Consider the following 19,906-nt stretch of genomic DNA (forward strand, 5'->3'; position numbering starts at 1 on the left):
GGATTTGCTCAAGAATGCTATGCCCATTTGTTCCCCCTTGCACATTCCAAACCCAGAAATGCAACAGTGAATACACTGCAGGAGTACCCACTCAGCTGCTCTCAGGCACACTGGAGACAGAAATCTTGAGAGTAGTTATGGTGAGACACCCATGGCATGGCTTTGCCAATTCATTTCTGGGTTTGGTGCTTGGAAACAGGAATGGCCCAGGCATGCTTCAGTGCATATGTCTCCAATTCTCTGGGGACACGGTTTAGATATGGCTGATATGCCTTAGTCACCACTTACCCTGACATTTTTGGTACATATTTTTATAAGGAGAAAAGCAGTATTTCTTTAATTAAAAAAGTGTTATAAGTAATAGGAGAAAAGAAAACAAACAGCAATAACTTTGTATTCCTTTATAAAAGTGCTTTATTTGTAGAACTAGCTGCAGGACTAAATAAGCTAGATCATCTTGTCCTAGTTATGTTTTATATTATCCTCTATTAATAAAATATTTGCGTGCATAATTTAGCTGTTAATCAGTTTTTGGAGATCATAAAAGAAACAAGCACACTTGGAAGAAGGAGGAATGGAGTAACAGAAAGAAATCAATGTAGAAGATAAAGAGGGGAGGAATAATTATAATTAAGAGAGCATTAAATTAATTATGAGTAGCTACAGCACAGAACTAGAGCTAAGAGTTATGGTTTTGGTGCTAGCTCTGCTGTGTGACATTGAGCAAGACACCTAACGTCTGTGCACTGCCCTATACACCTCTGTGGGTTTTGTTCCATTTCTAGGAAGTTATTCCCTACCTGGCTAAAGAATATGGATTCCAATATGAATTGGTGCAATATAAGTGGCCCCGCTGGCTATATCAACAAACAGAAAAACAAAGAATAATTTGGGGTTACAAAATTCTTTTCCTGGATGTTCTTTTTCCGTTGGCTGTGGACAAAATAATATTTGTTGATGCTGATCTGGTAAGAAATCAATAATTTTATAAAAATAGCAAGTTATGTTACTTCCTGTCAGTCCTTCCATTGTTGCTACTGCTTTAGCTGAGTTTTTGCTTTCATCAGATGGCAATATTGGTTTGGAGATCACTAAGTAGAAAGTCCTGCATGTTAATGTGTTCAACATTTAGTGTGTATCCCTTCTAATCATTTATGAACTAGTACAACGTTATATACTTGAGGCCATTATACTTTCTTACAATCAAAATTTCAGCATTATATCCATATATGTGGTCATTTCCTGCCCAAGTGCAGGGGGGCTGCACCTGATGATCTGTAAGGTCCCTTCCAGCCTCTAACAGCCATAAAATGATTAAATATCTCAGGACATATTTTACAGGTTGTTAATGTTGGTCCCATTATTAAAATTAAATTTAAATAAGTACTTTTATCCTGAAATCTATCCTGAATTTTGCATGGGTTTATGTACTGTTCAGTAGCTAAAAAAGTTTGACCCCAGACTTGACTGTAGTTTGGGAACAGGGATGCAGGAAGAGGCATATTTTCAGCACCTTTTGTTAAGAGTACTTCTGTGAAGGATGAAAGATTTGGGTGCCATCATTTTTGGATGCCCAAACTTTCACACCAAACAGGACCTAATTTTCAGAAAGGAGACACTTAGTGCTTTTTGAAAACAGTCTTTCAAGTTTGTTTGGTTTGGCATCCAAAATTTTGGTCTGTAATTCCAAGCTAGCATTTTAGCTGTACTTCACTTATTCTTAATATAATTTGGACAGGTTGTACGTTATATTTATCCAATAAAAATATTTTTTCTTAGCAATAACTAGATAAAACATGTTCTAGCAAACTTCTTCAATTATGTTAATAGGCATTTCCAACAATTTTTTTCAAAAAGTAAACATGTGGAATACACCCCCCCCCCAAACCAAATTAAATATTTGAATATATATATTTAGAACATTCTCCTTTTCTCCCCATGCCCAACGGACTCATATTGGGCAAGAAACATTAAATTCTAAAAATAATTATTTATATATTTCTTTTATTTAGATTGTGAGAGATGACTTAAGAGAACTTAGAGATTTAGATCTAAATGGAGCTCCCTATGGATACACTCCTTTCTGTGACAGTCGCACAGAAATGGATGGGTACCGTTTCTGGAAATCAGGGTATTGGGCATCACATCTTGGGAAAAGGAAATACCACATAAGGTAAGAAAATTAGGGTACATTTTTGGACAGTTTGTAGAAAGTGTTTAGAATTTTGGTCTATTTATCAATAAGGCATTACATTATATTATATATAATATAAGGCATTACATTATATTATATATCAATAATCACATTATATTAGATCTAAGAAAGATGCAAATATAGCATAAAATCCAATTGTAGATTGATTAGCAAGTGTGGTGGGCTTCAGACAGTTACTCAAACATTGTGTCTATGTTATTTATGTCTTTGTACATTCTTAATATATGTGCAATATTTGCCTCTTAGTTTTGCTAGTCTTTTGATGTTACCAAAACTATATAAAAATATTGTTTTTATTTTGTAGCGCCTTGTATGTTGTAGATCTTAAGAAGTTCAGAAGGATTGCTGCAGGAGACAGGCTTCGGGGCCAGTACCAAGCTCTCAGTCAAGATCCAAACAGTCTTTCAAACTTAGATCAGGTATGTGGGTTTAATCAGCAACATTTAATCTTTTCTTTATAAAGTTCTTCCTAATTTTCTCAATCTCTGTGGTTTGCATATAGTCTTAATTACATTTGTCTATTATCTGAAGAGTTTCTGTAAAGGTTTTGCAAATGGGCTCTTATATTATTGTCAAAATGTTATACAACTTTAAGTATTCTTGCTAGGGAAGTATAGTTATGATTCTTAGAGTTAAGAATTTTATTACGTTTATTTTAAAATAAATTATACATTATTTTTCAGAAAAATAGAGTGTGAGGTAATGTGTCTTTTATTCTATGGTGTGTAAATACTGTTCCTTTCTTTCTGGAGTCTCTACAGTGGAGTTGAGGCAATGGCCATCAGCACAAACCAGCCAAATACAAAAAGGAATTCTACAACTTTTTTTACAGTTAACTTTCAAATGCAGTGGTTTTCAAACTGTGTTCTATCAAGAATGCAAGGCCCAGTGGGCTGCATGGCTAGGGCTAGGGGCCCAGTAAATAAGTAGAAGTGGTTGAAACCCAGAAAGAGCCGGGCAAGGGTCTGGGACCCATTGGACTGTGTGGGAAGAAGCAGAGCCAGGGCCAGGGGCCAATGAATGAGCCAGCAGACCCAGAGGCTAGAAGGGGAGGCCAGGAAGCTTGGAGTTGAGAGAAAGGATGAAAGCATAATGCCTTGCTCAGCCAGGGATTGGGACCAGAATATGGCTGCCCAGCCATGAGCAAGGCAAAGGAAAGCATCCAAGGCGTACTCTGGTTTCTGAGGGCAGCCTCCCATATTTCTTATCTAGACACCAAGGCATGGCAGGAAAAAACAGTGTAGTGTCCTGACAGACCAGTGGTGCAGGGCAGGATTTAGTGACCACTAGTGCCACAGCCATCCTCAGGAGGCATATCCGGTCACAGTGCCCCATCAAAGAGACTTGCAAGGAGTATTGCCCAGCTGTTCCTCCCCCGCCTCTAATCCTAGTCTCCAGAAGGGAGCTGTGGAAAAATGCTCCTTTACCTTGCCCAGATTGGAGTTCCCTTGAGTCGGTGGCAGGAACAGGGGAAGCTGCTGCTTGACTCCTCTTGATCACAGAGGAGTTGAGTATGCAGGTGGTCATTCTAGTGAGAGAAAATTTCCTGCAAGGGAAATCTTCCAGGTGTCAACCTGGAAGATATTTCTCCTGGATGGGGCATGTTGCCTCCAGCAGAAACTGAACTTGTACTCTAGTAATTTTTATCAGGAGACCAACAATTATCTAAGTACAAATGTAACTGTGACTTCCCAGGCTTCCGTCTGTACGTGTATAATATTGTTACTTGTCCTTGATACTGCCATGTTACTTAGATACAAACTATGTGAGATAAGGTATTCGCAAAATGGTATTGAAATATATCTAAATTATAACTTCTTGTGTATTCACTGCCATCATCCAAAGCCCTCAAACAGAAAAACACACACACATATATTGGATCTGAACTACAACTGAAAAAGAGTTATTTGGCAAATTTGGCTTAGAACTGGAACCAACCCAATAGAGAAACAGCTCACATCCAGGTTTTTATTCCTCCCAAAAACTTCTCCAAAATTCAGGGGCACTGTGATGTTGGATTTTGAGGATTGTCTTGCTTCTAAATATTGTTACTTTATTTAGTAGTAGCATTTATTACATCAGAGATATTCTTAAAATATGTAATTGTACATACCCTACATACAACATACACAGATATTTAATTTTTCATGTACTAAAAAGCAGAAGATTTTTTTCCTGGAAACAAAAACCAAAAGGATATAAGAGCTAAATTTATCTGAACGTAAAAAGTTACTGTGAATAAATTACAGTAGCCTAAAGGTTTTAAGTTTTGTCTCACTGAATTATTTAGTTTAAAATTTTAAGAAAAAAATCAAATGTTAGAATATAATAAGAAATTGAAACCATGGCTATTGATCCTAACGTAGGCCCACTAAGCGTAAATCTTAAGAAATGTTCTCCAAGTATTCATTAACAATAAATGTAAGCAATTAGCCATATTTGTGTTGACTATTATTGCCAGTTTAACATGCCTGACCATTTTTAGAACTCTGAGGAGGCGTACATCATTCTAAAAGCCCTTAAAATAACAGTAACAGCATCACCTACTGGCCTGTGGGATCGCTAAAAAAATAATAATAAATGTTGGATTTAGTTTTCCTTATACTGCACTTATAATGGACAATACAAAGTCAGCTGCATATCAAATACCAGAAGCTATCAAAACAGTATTTTAATTAGCATAAAGCAAATACCATATACCTAGATACAGATTTAGGCAAATAGTTAAAGAAGTCACCATTGACTCAGACTAACAAGTCTTGACTATGAATTGAAAACACCTAAAAGAGCTTACTCAAATATAAGGAAGATGCATAGGAAAAGAAAAGCTTAATTAACAGCACACTAAATGAACAGAAGGGACTTAAGGGAAGTGTTACCAGATTTGCCCATTACTTCGGGGTGCACTCATTTATTAGAGACATGTTTCTAGGGTCTTGGTAGTTCTATCAACGTGCTGCTTGTATTATTTGTGTTTCTATACGGAGCTGTATCTCTCCCTTCTGCTAGCCCTCACCCCCAATGGAGCTATCTTGCAGGACTCAGTTTCGATGGGGCTGGGTTCCTCCAGTCACCAAATCAGTCATACACACAAACACACACAGATTAACATGACACGCCTGACCTGGCCGGGTTGATCAGCATGGACAGGCTGACACCCTCATATGCCAAGAATCAGCTCATCAGAGCAACCATAAACTGCAGCCAGACACAAGCACACAGGTGAACAGAATACCTCTGAATCAGGCTCGGTGTCCAGCTGACACCTTCATGGGCCAACATTCAGTTCATAAGGGCACGTCTGAGTCAAACTGGGTCAATCGGCCTGTACAAGCTGATCCCTTTATGTGTTTCAAACTTAGCACGTCCCAATCTTTAGCCCCTTGATGAGCAGAACCCACAGTATTTTTAGGCTTCATAGGGATCTTTAGCTTAGGTAAAAGAAGCGTTGCTGTAGAGCAAGTGAGGAAGGAGAAGTAGAGAAGGAAAAATATACCCAGTTACTACCAGTTTGACTATAAAAGTTATTTACTGCTAAGTATATGGAATATATAATGGTACTAATAGTAATAGACATGCAAAGGAAAAACAAACACAAACAATTACAATACTACCCTGGTTTCCCTAAGTACTTGGCGAAACTTAACTCAAGCTTAACTAGTACAGTTCAGGTTCAGAAATTTATGCCTAGAGAGAAAAGAGAGAGAGCGCACTGGGATCTCACCAGTCCAAGGTACTTGGGTTGCAAAGCTGACAGGTAAAGTTTGTAGCACAATCCTTGAAGGGAGATGATATGTTCTTCCAGCGTCCCAAGAACAACAGCGGGTGGTGTCACTACACACACTGCTGCTTTTTACAGATTTTTATACTTTCAGTTCAGCTGCTTCTAAGCATTCTCAATAGTGTAAATCATTGTCTTTTCTATTTACAAGGGATTATCTGGTTTGGAACATCTCAAGAAACTGATTGATAATCAGGAAACGCATAAGGTTAGGGAGTACCCAGACACTTGGGAGCCAGCTTGAAATTCCTATGGATAGCAGATATACTGATGGGATATTTCATGGTTTCATCAGAAACAATAGATAGCTTGCAGCATCAGGGTTTTGGATTTATACTTGGTGTGAACAAGCCTCAGCTTAGCATGACTTTTCCAGATCTTACTATAGTGTTTTAACAGACTTAAGGCAATTATTGGAGTGTTTATAACCTTTGGGCAGGAGGACTTCCACCAGTCGTCCTGGGAAAAGTACGACAACACTTGTGGGCAAGGCTCCAATGGGCTGGACGCTGTAATGAACCCTTTACCGTTGTTCAAATGTTGCCCATGCCCCCTCTGACTCGGTTTCTTTGCCTCAGCATTCCCTAACCTGGCAACTGAGTTTTAGTCAATCAAGTTTAAATAGGCCTCCCATAGTGGGACCCGGGAATGTACGGCCCAAGATGCCTATTAAACTTTACTTCTGCTTAGAGGTGGGGGAAGTCTTTTGTAAATTCAGATTAGAACTGCTCTGGTAAATGCTGAGCTGGGTGTGTGTGAACATGGATTGATTAGCATTTGGAGCACAGATTCCCCATCATGCAGTGCTCCCCTGCTTCTCTGATCCCAGAATTCACTGCGGTCTCTGCTTCAGGCTTTCTGTTCTCCATCTCCCATGTAAATGAACTGTCCTCTGGTTCCATCTTGGATGCAAATGAGACCTAGGGCAGTTGTTTCACTCTTATCACCCTTATCTGGAGGGTTTTAGGTGCGTCTCCCATTGCATCTCAATCAGTTTTGTTTAGGTAGGGGGGGGAATTCTTTGCGAGTCAGACAGCCTGTGTCCTGTGCCACGGTTCCCCAGGAACACACAGCTGAGAGGTAACAGAAGTAAAACAGTAAGGACTGAATTGGCCAGTCTCATCACATAATAGCCACAACTAAAAATTTTGTGGCACCCCAGTGCTCCAGTGCTCTTCTTCCTGCCCTCTCAGGTCATCATTCTTCACAGATGACTTTCTAACATACATCAGAAAGATTTGACTTCTGATAGCCAAGATTAAGAACTATAATACAAGTGAACTGGCTACAGCACAAGGCATTCCAAAATCCCTGTTTACGGCTGTGGAAGAGACCAAAAGATGTTTTTTGTCTAGTAAGACAGCAATGGTTAGGTCATGCATCTAATGCAAACTTTCTGGATTAGTCAGCCTACTTAATCAGAGTTGTTGATATTCTACATCAACAAATAATGTGGTGTGAAATCTCTTCTCCCCTTTTCCTCACCTCTCATCCAAGGACACAAGTCAGGTGCTGGTGGTGGATGCCATAATCAGATACAGCTGTTGGCTGTGACTTCCCAGGCTTCAGATTACCCAAGCAGGTAGCCTCAGCAAATGCATCTCTCTGTCCTAACAGAAAAAAGTTCTTCACTGTTAGAAAAGTGAGGCAGCGGAGTAGATTGCTTACAGAATTTGTGGAATCTCCATCATTGGAGATATTCAAGAAGAGGTTCAACAAGAATTGGTCAGGGATAATCTAGGAGAGACTATGTCTATGTTCTCCTATGATGATTTCCTCTGCTTTTGGGCTTGCTTTGTTGCCATGTGGGGCCAGAAAGGATTTTTCCCCTTTTGCTACAACATGTGTTGGTTGGGGGGGAGGGGGGGAGCAGGAGGGTTTGCTTTTTTTAGCTTTGGGTGTTTGCTGGAGCCAAGGCTGGGGATGATTTTGACTACAGCATGCTAATGCTTCTGCTGGGACTTAAACCTGGAGGTTTCTGGCTAGAAGACCTTACCCCTCTGCTCAGGGTCAGAGAAATTGCCATATTTGATGTCAGGAAGGAATTTTATCCCATAGTCAGATTGGTATGGACTGCAGGGGGGTTTGCCTTCCTCTGTAGTGTGGGCCATAGTCTTCCCTGGATCTCTTGAGAGTATTTCAACAACTGTTGCAGAACAGGACATTGGCCTCTGTTGCCCATTGCTTTACCTGTGGCATGGTAGGGTGTTGTCTTGTTGCGTCAGGGTTGACTCTGGTTTTGCTAATAACCAAACATTGGATTTGTATAGGAAGGTTGAGAGAAGGATGATCCTACCTGAGTAGTGGGTTAGACTATAGGGTATCTGAAGATCCCTTCCAGTCCTACTTTTCTATGATTGTATGTCATTTTCTCAAATTGGGGTGATTCACAAATCAAGCTATTTGACATGGTAATCGGCAAAAATTGCCAAAACATTTGCTTCTGGGGAGGGCTTAGCCTGGGCTCACAGTCTGATGCCTTCCTTATCTCATGGTTACGGAAACAGACATGCTGTCCTCTCTGTACCTATAAATCCACAAGTGCTGCAAGTTGAAGCAGGGCTCTGCAAGTTGTACATCAGTGGTTGGGACTTTGATCACACTGATTTTTGAATCCCAGACCTTCTATACAACAAAGCTATTATTATTAGCTATATTTAAAAATCGCATTCTACATAATGTGTGTTTACATCCTGTTAGGTAAAGAAGATGAGAGCAAATGCAAGTAACCTAGTGAAGATGGATAAGAGAGACTTACTAGTTTTATCTTCTCAAAATAGCAGTCTAGAATCAATTTTTCTATGGCAAAGTAAAAATTAAAGGGGTTGCAGAATACAGCATTTGAACTATGCTCTGGAGATGAGCATGTTTAAGAAAATGCTTCCGTAAGTTTAGCAAATGGGAGTATGAATAAGTTTGCCTTTGCTAATTATATAATGCCTAATTTTGCTCAGCCTTTATATTGTGTATTACTTAATGGAAGAGATATAGTATTAGAATTAGATCCATAAATATTAAGTAGAAGAGATATCACTTGTAGCAAGGTAAGACATGACCCAATAGTAGGGCAGTACAAGAAAAACTGCTTGCTTCCTTAATAGGTGGAACCAGGTGCACACCTCGTTATTATTAGTTAAAAAAAATCTTGAAAAAGAACTAGATGGTAAGCTGTGGAGAAAGGAGCTTACAATGTAAACATATTTCAAACAATGATAATAAAAATAGATGCTCTGTGCACTTTTCTTCAAGTAGTGGTATTATAAATTACCTTTTGGTAATCAGTTTGGTAAGCATGCCAACCCTAATGTAAGATTTGTTACTTGATTTGCACAGGATCTTCCCAATAACATGATTCATCAAGTGGCCATTAAGTCTCTTCCTCAAGAATGGCTCTGGTGTGAAACCTGGTGTGATGATGAATCCAAGAAAAAGGCTAAAACAATTGACTTGGTGAGTTAATGAAAATAATATTTTACTTACAAGAATAATCATTTGGCTATTCTTGCTAAAGTTTTAATTTGCAGTTAATTATATAGCTTTCATAATGCTTTTGCTGTTATTTGCATAAGCCTTCTAAGGAGCCATTGTTGGCCCTACTACCTTCTCTAGGAAGGCAGCCTCAGACTGCTTTTAGCATGTACAGGTTTGCTTATAGAGCTGGTTGGGAAGTTTTGCTCAAAACTAATTTTAACAAAAATATCAGGGATGGAAGGGACGCTGTGAAAGTTGTTTCCATTAGCCACCGTATACTGTCAGACATACTATTTCAGAGAACAGAAATGTGAAGAAAAGGAGCAAATGTTTATTTTCACACTGAAAAAAATTAGGTGCTACAGTGTCCACTATTCAGTTCAGACTTTCCTAGACATGCGTGAATTAGGGTTTAAGCTGGACCTGGTTGGGTTTTATCTTTACTCAAAATTACTTAATTTATTTTAAGCTCCATGTTTATTTTGCTGATTCTTTCCATCATGTGAGAATCAATTCTGCATATCAGTTTGTTTTTCCCAATCAAAAGACTACACGCTGATCAGGAAATTTCTTTTTATCCAGCCCAAGGAGCTGTGTCATTGTGCTGGCTTATGGGGTTGGGCTGGATCTGGCACAGATGGGATGGACCAATGATCAAGGTCACACTCCAACCAGATTCAGCACACAGGAAAGTGTTGCCAATGCAAGACAGATTATTTTTTTTTACTGACAGTCTGCAAAGTTTTTAGTGACAACCAAACTTTTTTTACTGACATATGCTTCACACAATATAAATATAACCCTTCTGCCAGACCCTGGACATGGGCTAGGTTCAAACTAAAAAAGTTTTAAAATTATTGGTTTAAAAAAAACCCAGTTTTCTTCAGTTGGTAACCCTACTTGATGGTAGCAATAGTTTTTAACTGTGCTACTCCTCCCAGGGATTCCCTAGTTACCCCAATCCCCTAGTATCTCTGACTGCACCCCACAACATACTGCCCTCCAGAGGTCCCTGACTCTCACATGCACCCTGATATCTGTGATTGCACCCTGCACTGTTGGGATCCTTACGCCAGGGATCCCCTATTCATCTCTGTAACCTGGTACCCCCAACTGTACCCTGCACCATGCTATGCCCCCAGCCTTACCAGCATCAGCCCCACTCCCCCTATCCCACTATGGAACTCCACTGCCTATCTACCTGCCACCCTGCAGTGATATAGGCAGACAGAAGACAGCATGAGAACCACCAAGACCTGAGAAGAGCTGCTTTTGCATTGCTGTACTCCTGCTGAGACACCAGGTATTCTCTGCTAAGTAAAGCACCACCGTCTACATGTGCGATGGTATTAGGCTGCAGTAAATTAATTACTGTTTCCTCTGACAATACTATCTTATGCCAGGGTAATTTGCTGCTATTAAACGCACATGTATATGCAGACTATGGGTGTAAATTGCGCCCAGTCAACCCAGCCAGCTGGGGGCCAGACTCCTGCCTGTCCCATAACCCTGCACTTTCAGCACCCTCATGCCCCAGCCAGCTGTTCTGCTGCCCAACACTGCCACCCAGACCTCAGGGTTGATCCCTTGTGCCCCCTGCCAGCCTGGGTCTGCTCTGCCCCAGCTAAAATTGCTCTTCTCTCAAGTGCATGTTTTGATGCTGCTCCCAAGAGTAGTTTACTCTAGCTCAAACTGCTCCAGAGTTTATTGTTTTGCATTAATTGCATGTGTAGAAGCACCCATTGTGACATCCATTTCCCTTCACCTCCTAAATCATTTACTCAAAGTATGTGTTTCCCAGAATCCACTTAGAATAGGCAACTGGTAGGGGGTGCACATGGTCCCGCTGACGGCCAACACTGATGCTGTCAGCTGGGCTGGTACAGGGCTGCTGCTGTTGGCAACTTCTGTGGGTGCCCCCCCAATTCAGGAGGCACCAGTCACTCATGCCACTTAGAGAGCTTCATAAAGCTGGGTAGAGACAAACATCTAATACATAACTTGGGCATGCCAATGTACTTCTAATAGTTGAAAGCAGGACACCAAGCTTACATTGCCTCTGGGTTGTTGGCAAAAAGTTTGAAGAATTTTTTTTCACAGAAAACCCACGTAGAAGTGAAAATATTTCAGTTATAACAGATTATCATAGGCATTTTAGAAATGGTTAAATAACTTTACCAGATTTTGGTTTATAGACCACTTTGTACTGTTTTGTTGAAGATCTCAAGGTAGTTAACCAGATGCCTATTGCCCTTTAACTGACTTGTAATGCTAGCAAAATAGCTAATTAGGCATGAGGCAATTGGGAGAGATGAATGATTATGTAGGAAGCTGAAGACATTCCTGGGGGCTGGTGACAGATGGTCCTGTTAGTAAAATATAACAAATGTTAGCCAGATGTTTAGCCTGGCTAAAAGAGTAGTGACTGCAAAGTATGGTAAATTATAGTTCTTTTGTGTTCTAGTATGAGGCAAAATATTAACTACATTTATTGCCAAAATAATTCACATAATCATTTGCAGAATTTTTTTCTGAACCTATGGAATTTGTTTCAGTACATTTCTAGTCTCCCAGAGAATTAATGACCCACAATTTCAAAATGGGTGTATTGGCTAGAACAGGGGTTTGCAACCTTTCCAGACACAAGATACCCATTGTTAAATGCAAGGTACTCCTCAGAAAATGCCAGCTCTTAGCTTTCATAATAATAGAGCAACCCTTCTGTTGCAAAGAATTCAGAAAGACCACAACATGTTGGAATGCTTTCAACACTATGGATTGCTATTTGAAATCTTGTGGGTTTATCTTGTGAATCATGTGTAGGTAGTTGCACACTCAATAGTACTAATATTCCATGGCACCTTAAAAGAATCTCATGGCATCCCAGGCTGTGAATCGCTGGGCTACAATCTGAGTATTTCACAGTGCTTGAACATGTTGCTAGTTTTCAGTAGTGTTTCTTTTTCAGTGATGTAGTTTTTTCCATAACTGATGTTCCGAACACTCGTTATAGTATTGCTCATATATTGCTTTTTTTTTTTTTTTAACAAGCAAAATGTTTAAACTTTCAGTGCAATAACCCCCAAACCAAAGAACCTAAACTGAAGGCTGCTGTCAGGATAATTCCTGAATGGGTTGAGTATGACTCTGAAATACAAAAGCTTATAAAGCAAATTGAAAGAGAGAAGAAAAGCCTAACTCAATCCTTTCAAAAAAGTAAGAGAATAAACTTTTGCATGCATATTCATTTAATGTGACTATTTATTTGACTTTTTATTAGTTATGTCAATGAAGATTAGAATCAACATGCATAACTGACCCCAGGATGTTTGGGGAAGCTGTGGGGATATTTGTTTGTAATATTTTGTAATAGTATGTGATGCCATTCTGAATTCAAGCTATATTTAAAGAATAAAATCTTGACAGTATGGAAGCCAATGGCAAAATTCCTTTGAATAGGAGGTAAAATTTCAGCCAAATAATTAACTATGTGGTGTTTTCATTGTGATCTTTAAAATGAAAACTTATTCAGTTTTCCTCTTATATGGAAAATGGAAACAATGTGTTGTTCAGTAAGGTTAGTCCAACACAGATTCTCCCTCGGGTGAAATTTGTTTTCAGTACTCTGAAATGTCCTGCTTAAATCTCTAGAAAAAAATATTGATAATATCTTTGGAATTATTTTTTTATCGTCTCATAATACAAATAAAAGAATATAAACCAAGTCAATCATATAAATATAAAGTGTGAGTTTTTTGTGTATTTTTTTAGATCTGTGACAAAAGAACATCTTTAAAGTTATTTTTGAGTTAAGCATTCAGAAATTAGGAAATGCCAAATTTAAGGTTGTGTCTGCCAACTTAATTTGTTCCCTTTGCATGTTCATATTATTGTGATACAGTTAGATCCCTGCCTCATTCAGGGCATAGTATTGACCTTCTTTGGTACTGAATCAGGGTTGCCTGGGAAGAAATTGTCTGTAGAACTCTGCTTCATTTACTACAGAAGTAGAAAGGTGTATGCTAAATGAGGCAGGGAATTGCAGAAAGAGGAAGGAGAGTCTCATGGGGAAATGTATTCATAATTAGTTGTGAAGCTCTTAGGCACTGTGATGATGAGCACCATAGAAAAGCCCATGAGAAAATAAAAATTTCTCTTTAGAGCAGGATTTAAATAAATAAGGCATGAAGCTGCATTTTGAACAATGAAGATAAAATATTGAATAGCTGTTTGTTGAGTGAGCACCATCCATTCTATTTAATGAATGAGAAGTCCTGTGGAATAAAAAGTTTATGGTTATCTATTTAAAAACTGTATCATAATGCATACACACAAGGGGTAAAGAATTAAAATTGCACAGAAGTTCCTAACTTTCGAATGCTTGCCTCTGCACTGTTAGTAATATTCTTCTTGTACTGTAGTCTGGATGCATAATTTTGTAGGTTTTTAAAAACCAGATTGGAAAAAAAACAAGCAAATGTCATGGTGTGGCATCCTCTTGACAACCATATGGTTCATCTTTAGGGATGGAACCTTTAGATCCACCTGCTCAGACCTCTGTCTTGTGCACTAATAAAGTAACTGATAGCACTTTGCCATCTTCTACATAGACTAGCATGAGCAGATGAAGAGAAACATACTTTATCAGTCAGTTTCAGAGGGGGGGTTTTGGAAAAAAAGGAGTGGAAAGACCTATAAATATTAGGTTCTTTGCCAGGCTCTGGAGGAAACATGCTGTAATGGATTCAGATTGTTCTCCTCATTCCCCTCAAACTTTCACCCATTTTTCTCTCAGTTTTTCAATCGTACCCACATTCCCTGTTACCAGTGTTTATCAATCCTACTATTCTTCCCCAGGCTGCTAATCCAATCCTGTATTCCTCCTATGTGTTCCTGGACCCTTGTCCAGCTGTCCCCCATCCCTGGTCTCTTTTTCCAGTGTTTGTCTACACATGCACTTTAATGTGCTTTAGCCTATTTTAATGCACATTAAAGAGTCACAAAAAAAATTCACTCTCATTATGCACATGAAAATAGGCTAATGTGCCATTTTCTACTACCTCAGGGCATTTGTACACATGCTTGTGTTGCGTTGTATAAGTGGCAAAATGGGCGTCAGCACTGAGAAAATGGCGGCGGTGTGTTTTTGAACTAAAACAGAGAGGTATCTTAGTTCAAAAGCGCTTTGATGCCATTTTCTGCACTCTGCGTGCATTTAGCCACTTGTGCATTGTGCTGCGTCATGTGTAGTTGTATATCAGGTCACACACAGAGCAGACTTGATTAACTGAATCTGCTCTGACCCAACAGATCTCAGCGCATCGCTGGACAGAAAGGTATGTGTATAAATGCCCTCACAGTGGAAGTATTAAATTTAACATACATTAGCAAAAGTGCATTGATGAATGTATAGATATGCCCCCTGTGCCCACACCCCGACTCCTTATTAGCAGGGATCCTGGTTTTCTTTGATAAAAAAAATCCCCAATTTTCAGATTAAAAAATGGAACCCAAAATTCACATTTTTCCATGATTAAAATGAAACACCGCTGTATTTATACCTATATATTAATGGTGTTTTATTTTTATTATGGAAAAATGTGGATTTTGAGTTATTTTTTCATATCCAAAAACTGGGGCTTTTTTTAAATTAGAGAAAACTAGGATCCCTGCTTATCAGATCCATCTCCCTCACTTTATCCTTGCATCACTGGCTCCCAGTCCCAGTTTCTTGCCTGATCAGTTGCACTTCTTCATCTGGTTTTAATTCCCCTGTTTGTTTACTACCTTCTTGTCCCAGCTGCCTTTCTTACTGTTCTTGTTGAGCATGTCACAGGCTATATGCTGTTCCTGACTTTGAATTACTTTCTCCTTACCCAACTAGTTCCAGTATCTTTACACTCCAACCCAGTCTCCATTTCCTCTGACTTTTTGAAACCAATGATGGTGAATGCTAGGGAGGGTAACAAACAGGAGACAGATCACTCCAGATCAGGAGTGGTCAACCTCCAGTCTAGGGGCTGAGTCTAGCCTGCAGGGGCTGTGTTATTTGGCCTGTAGAACTCAACAGGTTGGAACTTTGATTGCTTGGGGAATGATGGCAGCATTAACTGCTGTGGCTTCCAAAGCTGTGGCAATTTACATTGCTACCACTTCCCTGCCACCAAATTCCCAGACCTATGGGAAGCCCGCACGAACTGGATGTCACAGTTCTGTACACTGGCTTGCACTAATGCAGTGTCAATCCACAGCTGGATCCAATACGCAGGGTCAGGCCAGCGTGCCAAATCACACTCACAGACTGACCCTGTGTGCCAACTCCATGCTGGATCCAGCCCATGGACCAGCCCCATGCCACTCATCTGGCCCACGAGGCCTGAAGGTTGGGTGCCACTGCTTTAAATATACCCACAGCTTTTCCTCTTAAAGCCTCCACTCTTGCTCGTGTTGAAGACGTAGTGGTAAGTTAGATGGACCATTGGTCTAACAGTACATCACTTCATATATTATTTTCCTTCCTCCCCACACATTAGCCCTCAGTCCAAGTTCCCCAAGGACCTGTGCCCCAACATGTTTCCTGCATACCCTCCCAAGTCCAGTTCTCATCCATTGTGCATTCTAACTGGGCAGTTTTCTCCCCTATGTGGCCTGCTGCCACCAGGGAGGAGCTCTGAGAATCCAGAGTGCAAATGGAGTCTTTGGGAAATTAGGCTTCAGCTAAACATTCATGTTTGAATTCTGATTTTAAAGCGTTATAATGTGGTCAACCTTTGGGCAGATTTTCACAAGGATAGCAAAAGGTATATCCTCTGTGATCCCTGCCTCATCTCCTGCTGTGCTTTCTGCTGCTGTGCTACCTGTCCTCTTCCTGATTTGCCACATGCCTCAGACAGAGACTGACATTTGCAGTACTTGTGCCACAGGTTGGCCATCCCTGATATATCTCATCAGGGTCATCTGGTGAGCCCACCAAGGTGGTCTTATACTCCTATTTCATAGCTTCTCTCTACTTGAGCCTGGGCAAGCTCAATTCTTAAATTTATGTAGAAGTTAATGTAAGTACAATGATTTTGTTTACTAGAAAAAATTTCATTTGCTGATTATTTTTTTTTAAAGTACGTTCCAGGTTCCACCCATTCCATTCTTACAAAGAAAAGTATCAGGCAACCTTTATAATAGGAGATGCTGCTCACCTGCCTTAAGTAACAATGAAATAAAATAAATAGGACTTTAGAGTACTAATAGATAACTTCGTAACTTTAAATTGGCAGAATCTCATTGTTGACATGTTTCATGATTATTGGAAATCTTAATATTTGGTGCCTTTTCTAAAAGCCTGGGGTAAAAACAAAGCTTCTGGAGTCATGCAGTTTTGTAAGAATATCAGCTTTTTTTAAAAAGAAAAATCTAGCTTTCATAGTCGCAGAAGAAAACAAGGAAGGGGTTCAAATATCTTAAATGGTAAACACAATGAGGTTTTGGGGAAATCCATTACAATCTGTATTGTTTGTGAATGCTTCTGGTCATTTAATATATAACTGAACCTTTGACAATAAGTAAAAAGCTACCTTTTGGGGGATCTTGGGGCTTTGTCATTTTTTTTTTTTTTTACAGAATGTTTAGCACCACTATGGATTAAGTATGAATAAATATGTTTGTTTTGTTGCAACAGTTTTCAAGCGTGATGAGCTCTAGCATGATTCAGTTGTGGTGACACAAAGCAATCTTCTACATGAGATGGAACGGAGGATGTGACTACTGCTGTGGCACTATTTTCAACATCTTATCAATGTGAACTCATTTTTTAATTTATATGGACTTTGTTTAAACCATTTAAATGGAATGAAAATATATTGTAAGATCAGTACATGGGAAATGTTTCAGTTTTCTTTTTGTTCTGAGCAAGGTAAGTGTGCTTTCATATTTTGTTGCCCTTTTCAAAGACAGATAACTTGTAGTTTATAAATAATACTGGATTGGACCATTTGAATTTATGTTGTATGGCATTTTTCTTGGATAGCTTGACTGTAGTTGGTCAACATTAGACAATCAGATATTTAAAGGGACTGCCCTGTGTATATGCATGTAGGCAAAGTTTTGCCAGCTCAAATTCCCTAGAATCTTATGTGTACATAAATTTGTTCATGTACTAGATGCCTGTGTGTACAAGAAAAAAATCACAGCAAAACAAGTATCATTGTAAAAAACAGCTTGTAACAAATAGTTTGCAACTGGAAAATAGAATTTATAACCAACCAAAAAAAATTTCAAAATCAATTTTGAAACATACTGCAGCAAGGAATGCCCTTCTAGTCGATTGTGCAAAACTAATGTTCTAGGAAGGTTATCAACGTTAAAGGAATCCATTTTGAATCCTAGGCACTTCATCTGGTTTTTGTGTTTCTAATTACTTCAGAAAGTCATATCTGTCAACAGTTTTCATTCCATTTTTTTTTAAATCTAAAATCATATTTTTCCTAGGTTTAAAAGAAGAAAATGTGTTTATAGTTGGCCAACTTGACCATTCCTTGGTGTCTACTATATGTTTATAAAAACAACATTCACAAAAATACAAATATCTGAAAGCAGGTGAAATGTAAATTCATTTTAATTAAAATCTAGTATCTTAAATAATATCTATGTTGCTTCTTGGCTTTCCTATTTTTTAAAAATAGACTAATTCTTAATACTGACTACCTTAACCCATAAAATTCTGGTAGATCTTAGTACAATACAATCCTTCCACCCAAACTGCTATAGTTACAGTGGAAACTTTCCAGTTGGTGCTGTGTCAGAGACTTTGCAGACTGATAAACAAACAAACAAACAAACAAACAAACAGAAAAAAGGAAAAAAAATAGTGCATTATAAAAATATGCTGTATTTTTTCTTTATTTCTTAATTGTAGCTCATTTAAAATAATTATCCTTTACTTCGTAGGATTCTAGTAAGTAATAAACAATAATGCAATATAATGAAGTCTGACTAAGATTTACTATCAATTATTATTACAGTCATTTTGTAAGACAACCAACATTGTGTTACCTGTATGCACTTTAACTGTCTATTAAGTTTTTGAGTAGTAGGTGGACTTTGTCAGCTTTAGTGAGTAGTGTATGGATTAATCACATTTTACTTGTTATCAGTGTCCGTTTACTTCTGTTGTTATTGTCCCTTTCAGCTAACTCTGTAGAAACAAAGTTTTTCTACACATGCTATAAATAGTAATCAGTTAATAATACCTGTTAATCTACAGTTCTCTCTTTTCTGGTTGTTTACATTTCATTATTTTTATATATTTAATAAACTAGAAAAATACTGTACCAAAGATTTTTACATTTTGGTTCTTTTATGTATATACCTGGCTTATTACATTTGAAATACAGTCCTGTATTTCTTTTTATAGTTACCCAGTCTTAAAGCAAGATCAAAGTATATCCAATAGAGAATAGAGTAGATTTCAGAGATTGGAACGATGCTTGAAAATTAGAATATATTAGCATTTTAACAATATCCTTTTGCCTGTATCTGCACTAATGTTTCACAATGATCACTGGCTTGAAATTTCATATTTACAATTTTTATTATATTTTTTTTAGCTCTAAGGATTTAATAGTCCTATTCTTTAAAACAACTAATCTCTTTTAGTAGTTGGGAGATTTCTCTTGCACAATATGAAAGATAAATAATTTGCCTATTGATTTCATGTTTAGTTGGTGTGAGAACATCTGCTCTGCCTCCCATTTTAATTTGTTTGTCAAAAATAATGTAATCATAGTTTTCTTCAAATTGTTTAAATCATTGCATATCTCTTATAAAATAATCTGGTAAAGATAGTCTAAAGATTCAGAGGGAGGTATGACTTAAATTTTGCACAGCTATATATGTTTATGGGAATGATGTTTTACAGTGTTTGCTATTTATTTAAGTTTATGCTCAAGAGAAGCCCTTTAATATGAAACCTCTTCCTTGAAATGGCATGTGTTTTGTAAAATAATGGCATGCAGAGAATACATTAACTATTTTTCAAAGTCTCCTGTAAAGAAGTGCTTGAATAGTCACAGAACAACATTTAATTTTTTTTAAACAATAAAAGAAATGGGCTGTATGTAGTACACAAAATATGAAAGGACTTGCCACTGAATGAGTCCTAATAAAACAGTCTGACTGTACAGTCACTTTAATCTGCCAGCATTTTCCTTTCCCCTATTTAGTGTTATATTAAATATTATATACTACTACACTTAAAAGGGAACAACAGCATAGATATTTCAGTTTCCTTTAGTCTGGAAACCATATTTTTTCTGTGAAGGACAACAGCATACATAGAATTATGGACACTTGCCAAGTTTTAATATGTGCACACGCTATATCATTGGAGAGAAAAATCAATGTGACATGGGTAATATAAAAGACTAATTCTAGAAAGTAGTGTTGCT

At 38.2% G+C, this 19,906-nt stretch overlaps 1 protein-coding gene across 5 annotated transcripts in view; it reads left to right on the forward strand.

The window, feature by feature from the left end:
* Positions 1–18,101, forward strand: part of UGGT2 (UDP-glucose glycoprotein glucosyltransferase 2) — a 226,081-nt gene extending 207,980 nt beyond the window's left edge. For 3 of the 5 annotated variants that reach the window (XM_019486945.2, XM_014596994.3, XM_019486947.2), the window contains 6 exons: positions 786–968; positions 2,013–2,173; positions 2,520–2,634; positions 9,330–9,446; positions 12,539–12,683; positions 17,140–17,457. In XM_019486945.2, the coding sequence (XP_019342490.1) occupies positions 786–968; positions 2,013–2,173; positions 2,520–2,634; positions 9,330–9,446; positions 12,539–12,683; positions 17,140–17,162 (744 nt within the window). In that variant the 3' untranslated portion in view covers positions 17,163–17,457. Of the gene's footprint in view, positions 1–785; positions 969–2,012; positions 2,174–2,519; positions 2,635–9,329; positions 9,447–12,518; positions 12,684–17,139; positions 17,458–17,948 lie in introns of those variants that run through there. The other 2 variants (XR_002090063.2, XM_019486946.2) reach the window with 2 other exon arrangements.
* Positions 18,102–19,906: the final 1,805 nt, after the last annotated feature.

This window comes from Alligator mississippiensis, chromosome 1, assembly GCF_030867095.1.
Source record: "Alligator mississippiensis isolate rAllMis1 chromosome 1, rAllMis1, whole genome shotgun sequence".
Classification (NCBI taxonomy): domain Eukaryota; kingdom Metazoa; phylum Chordata; order Crocodylia; family Alligatoridae; genus Alligator; species Alligator mississippiensis.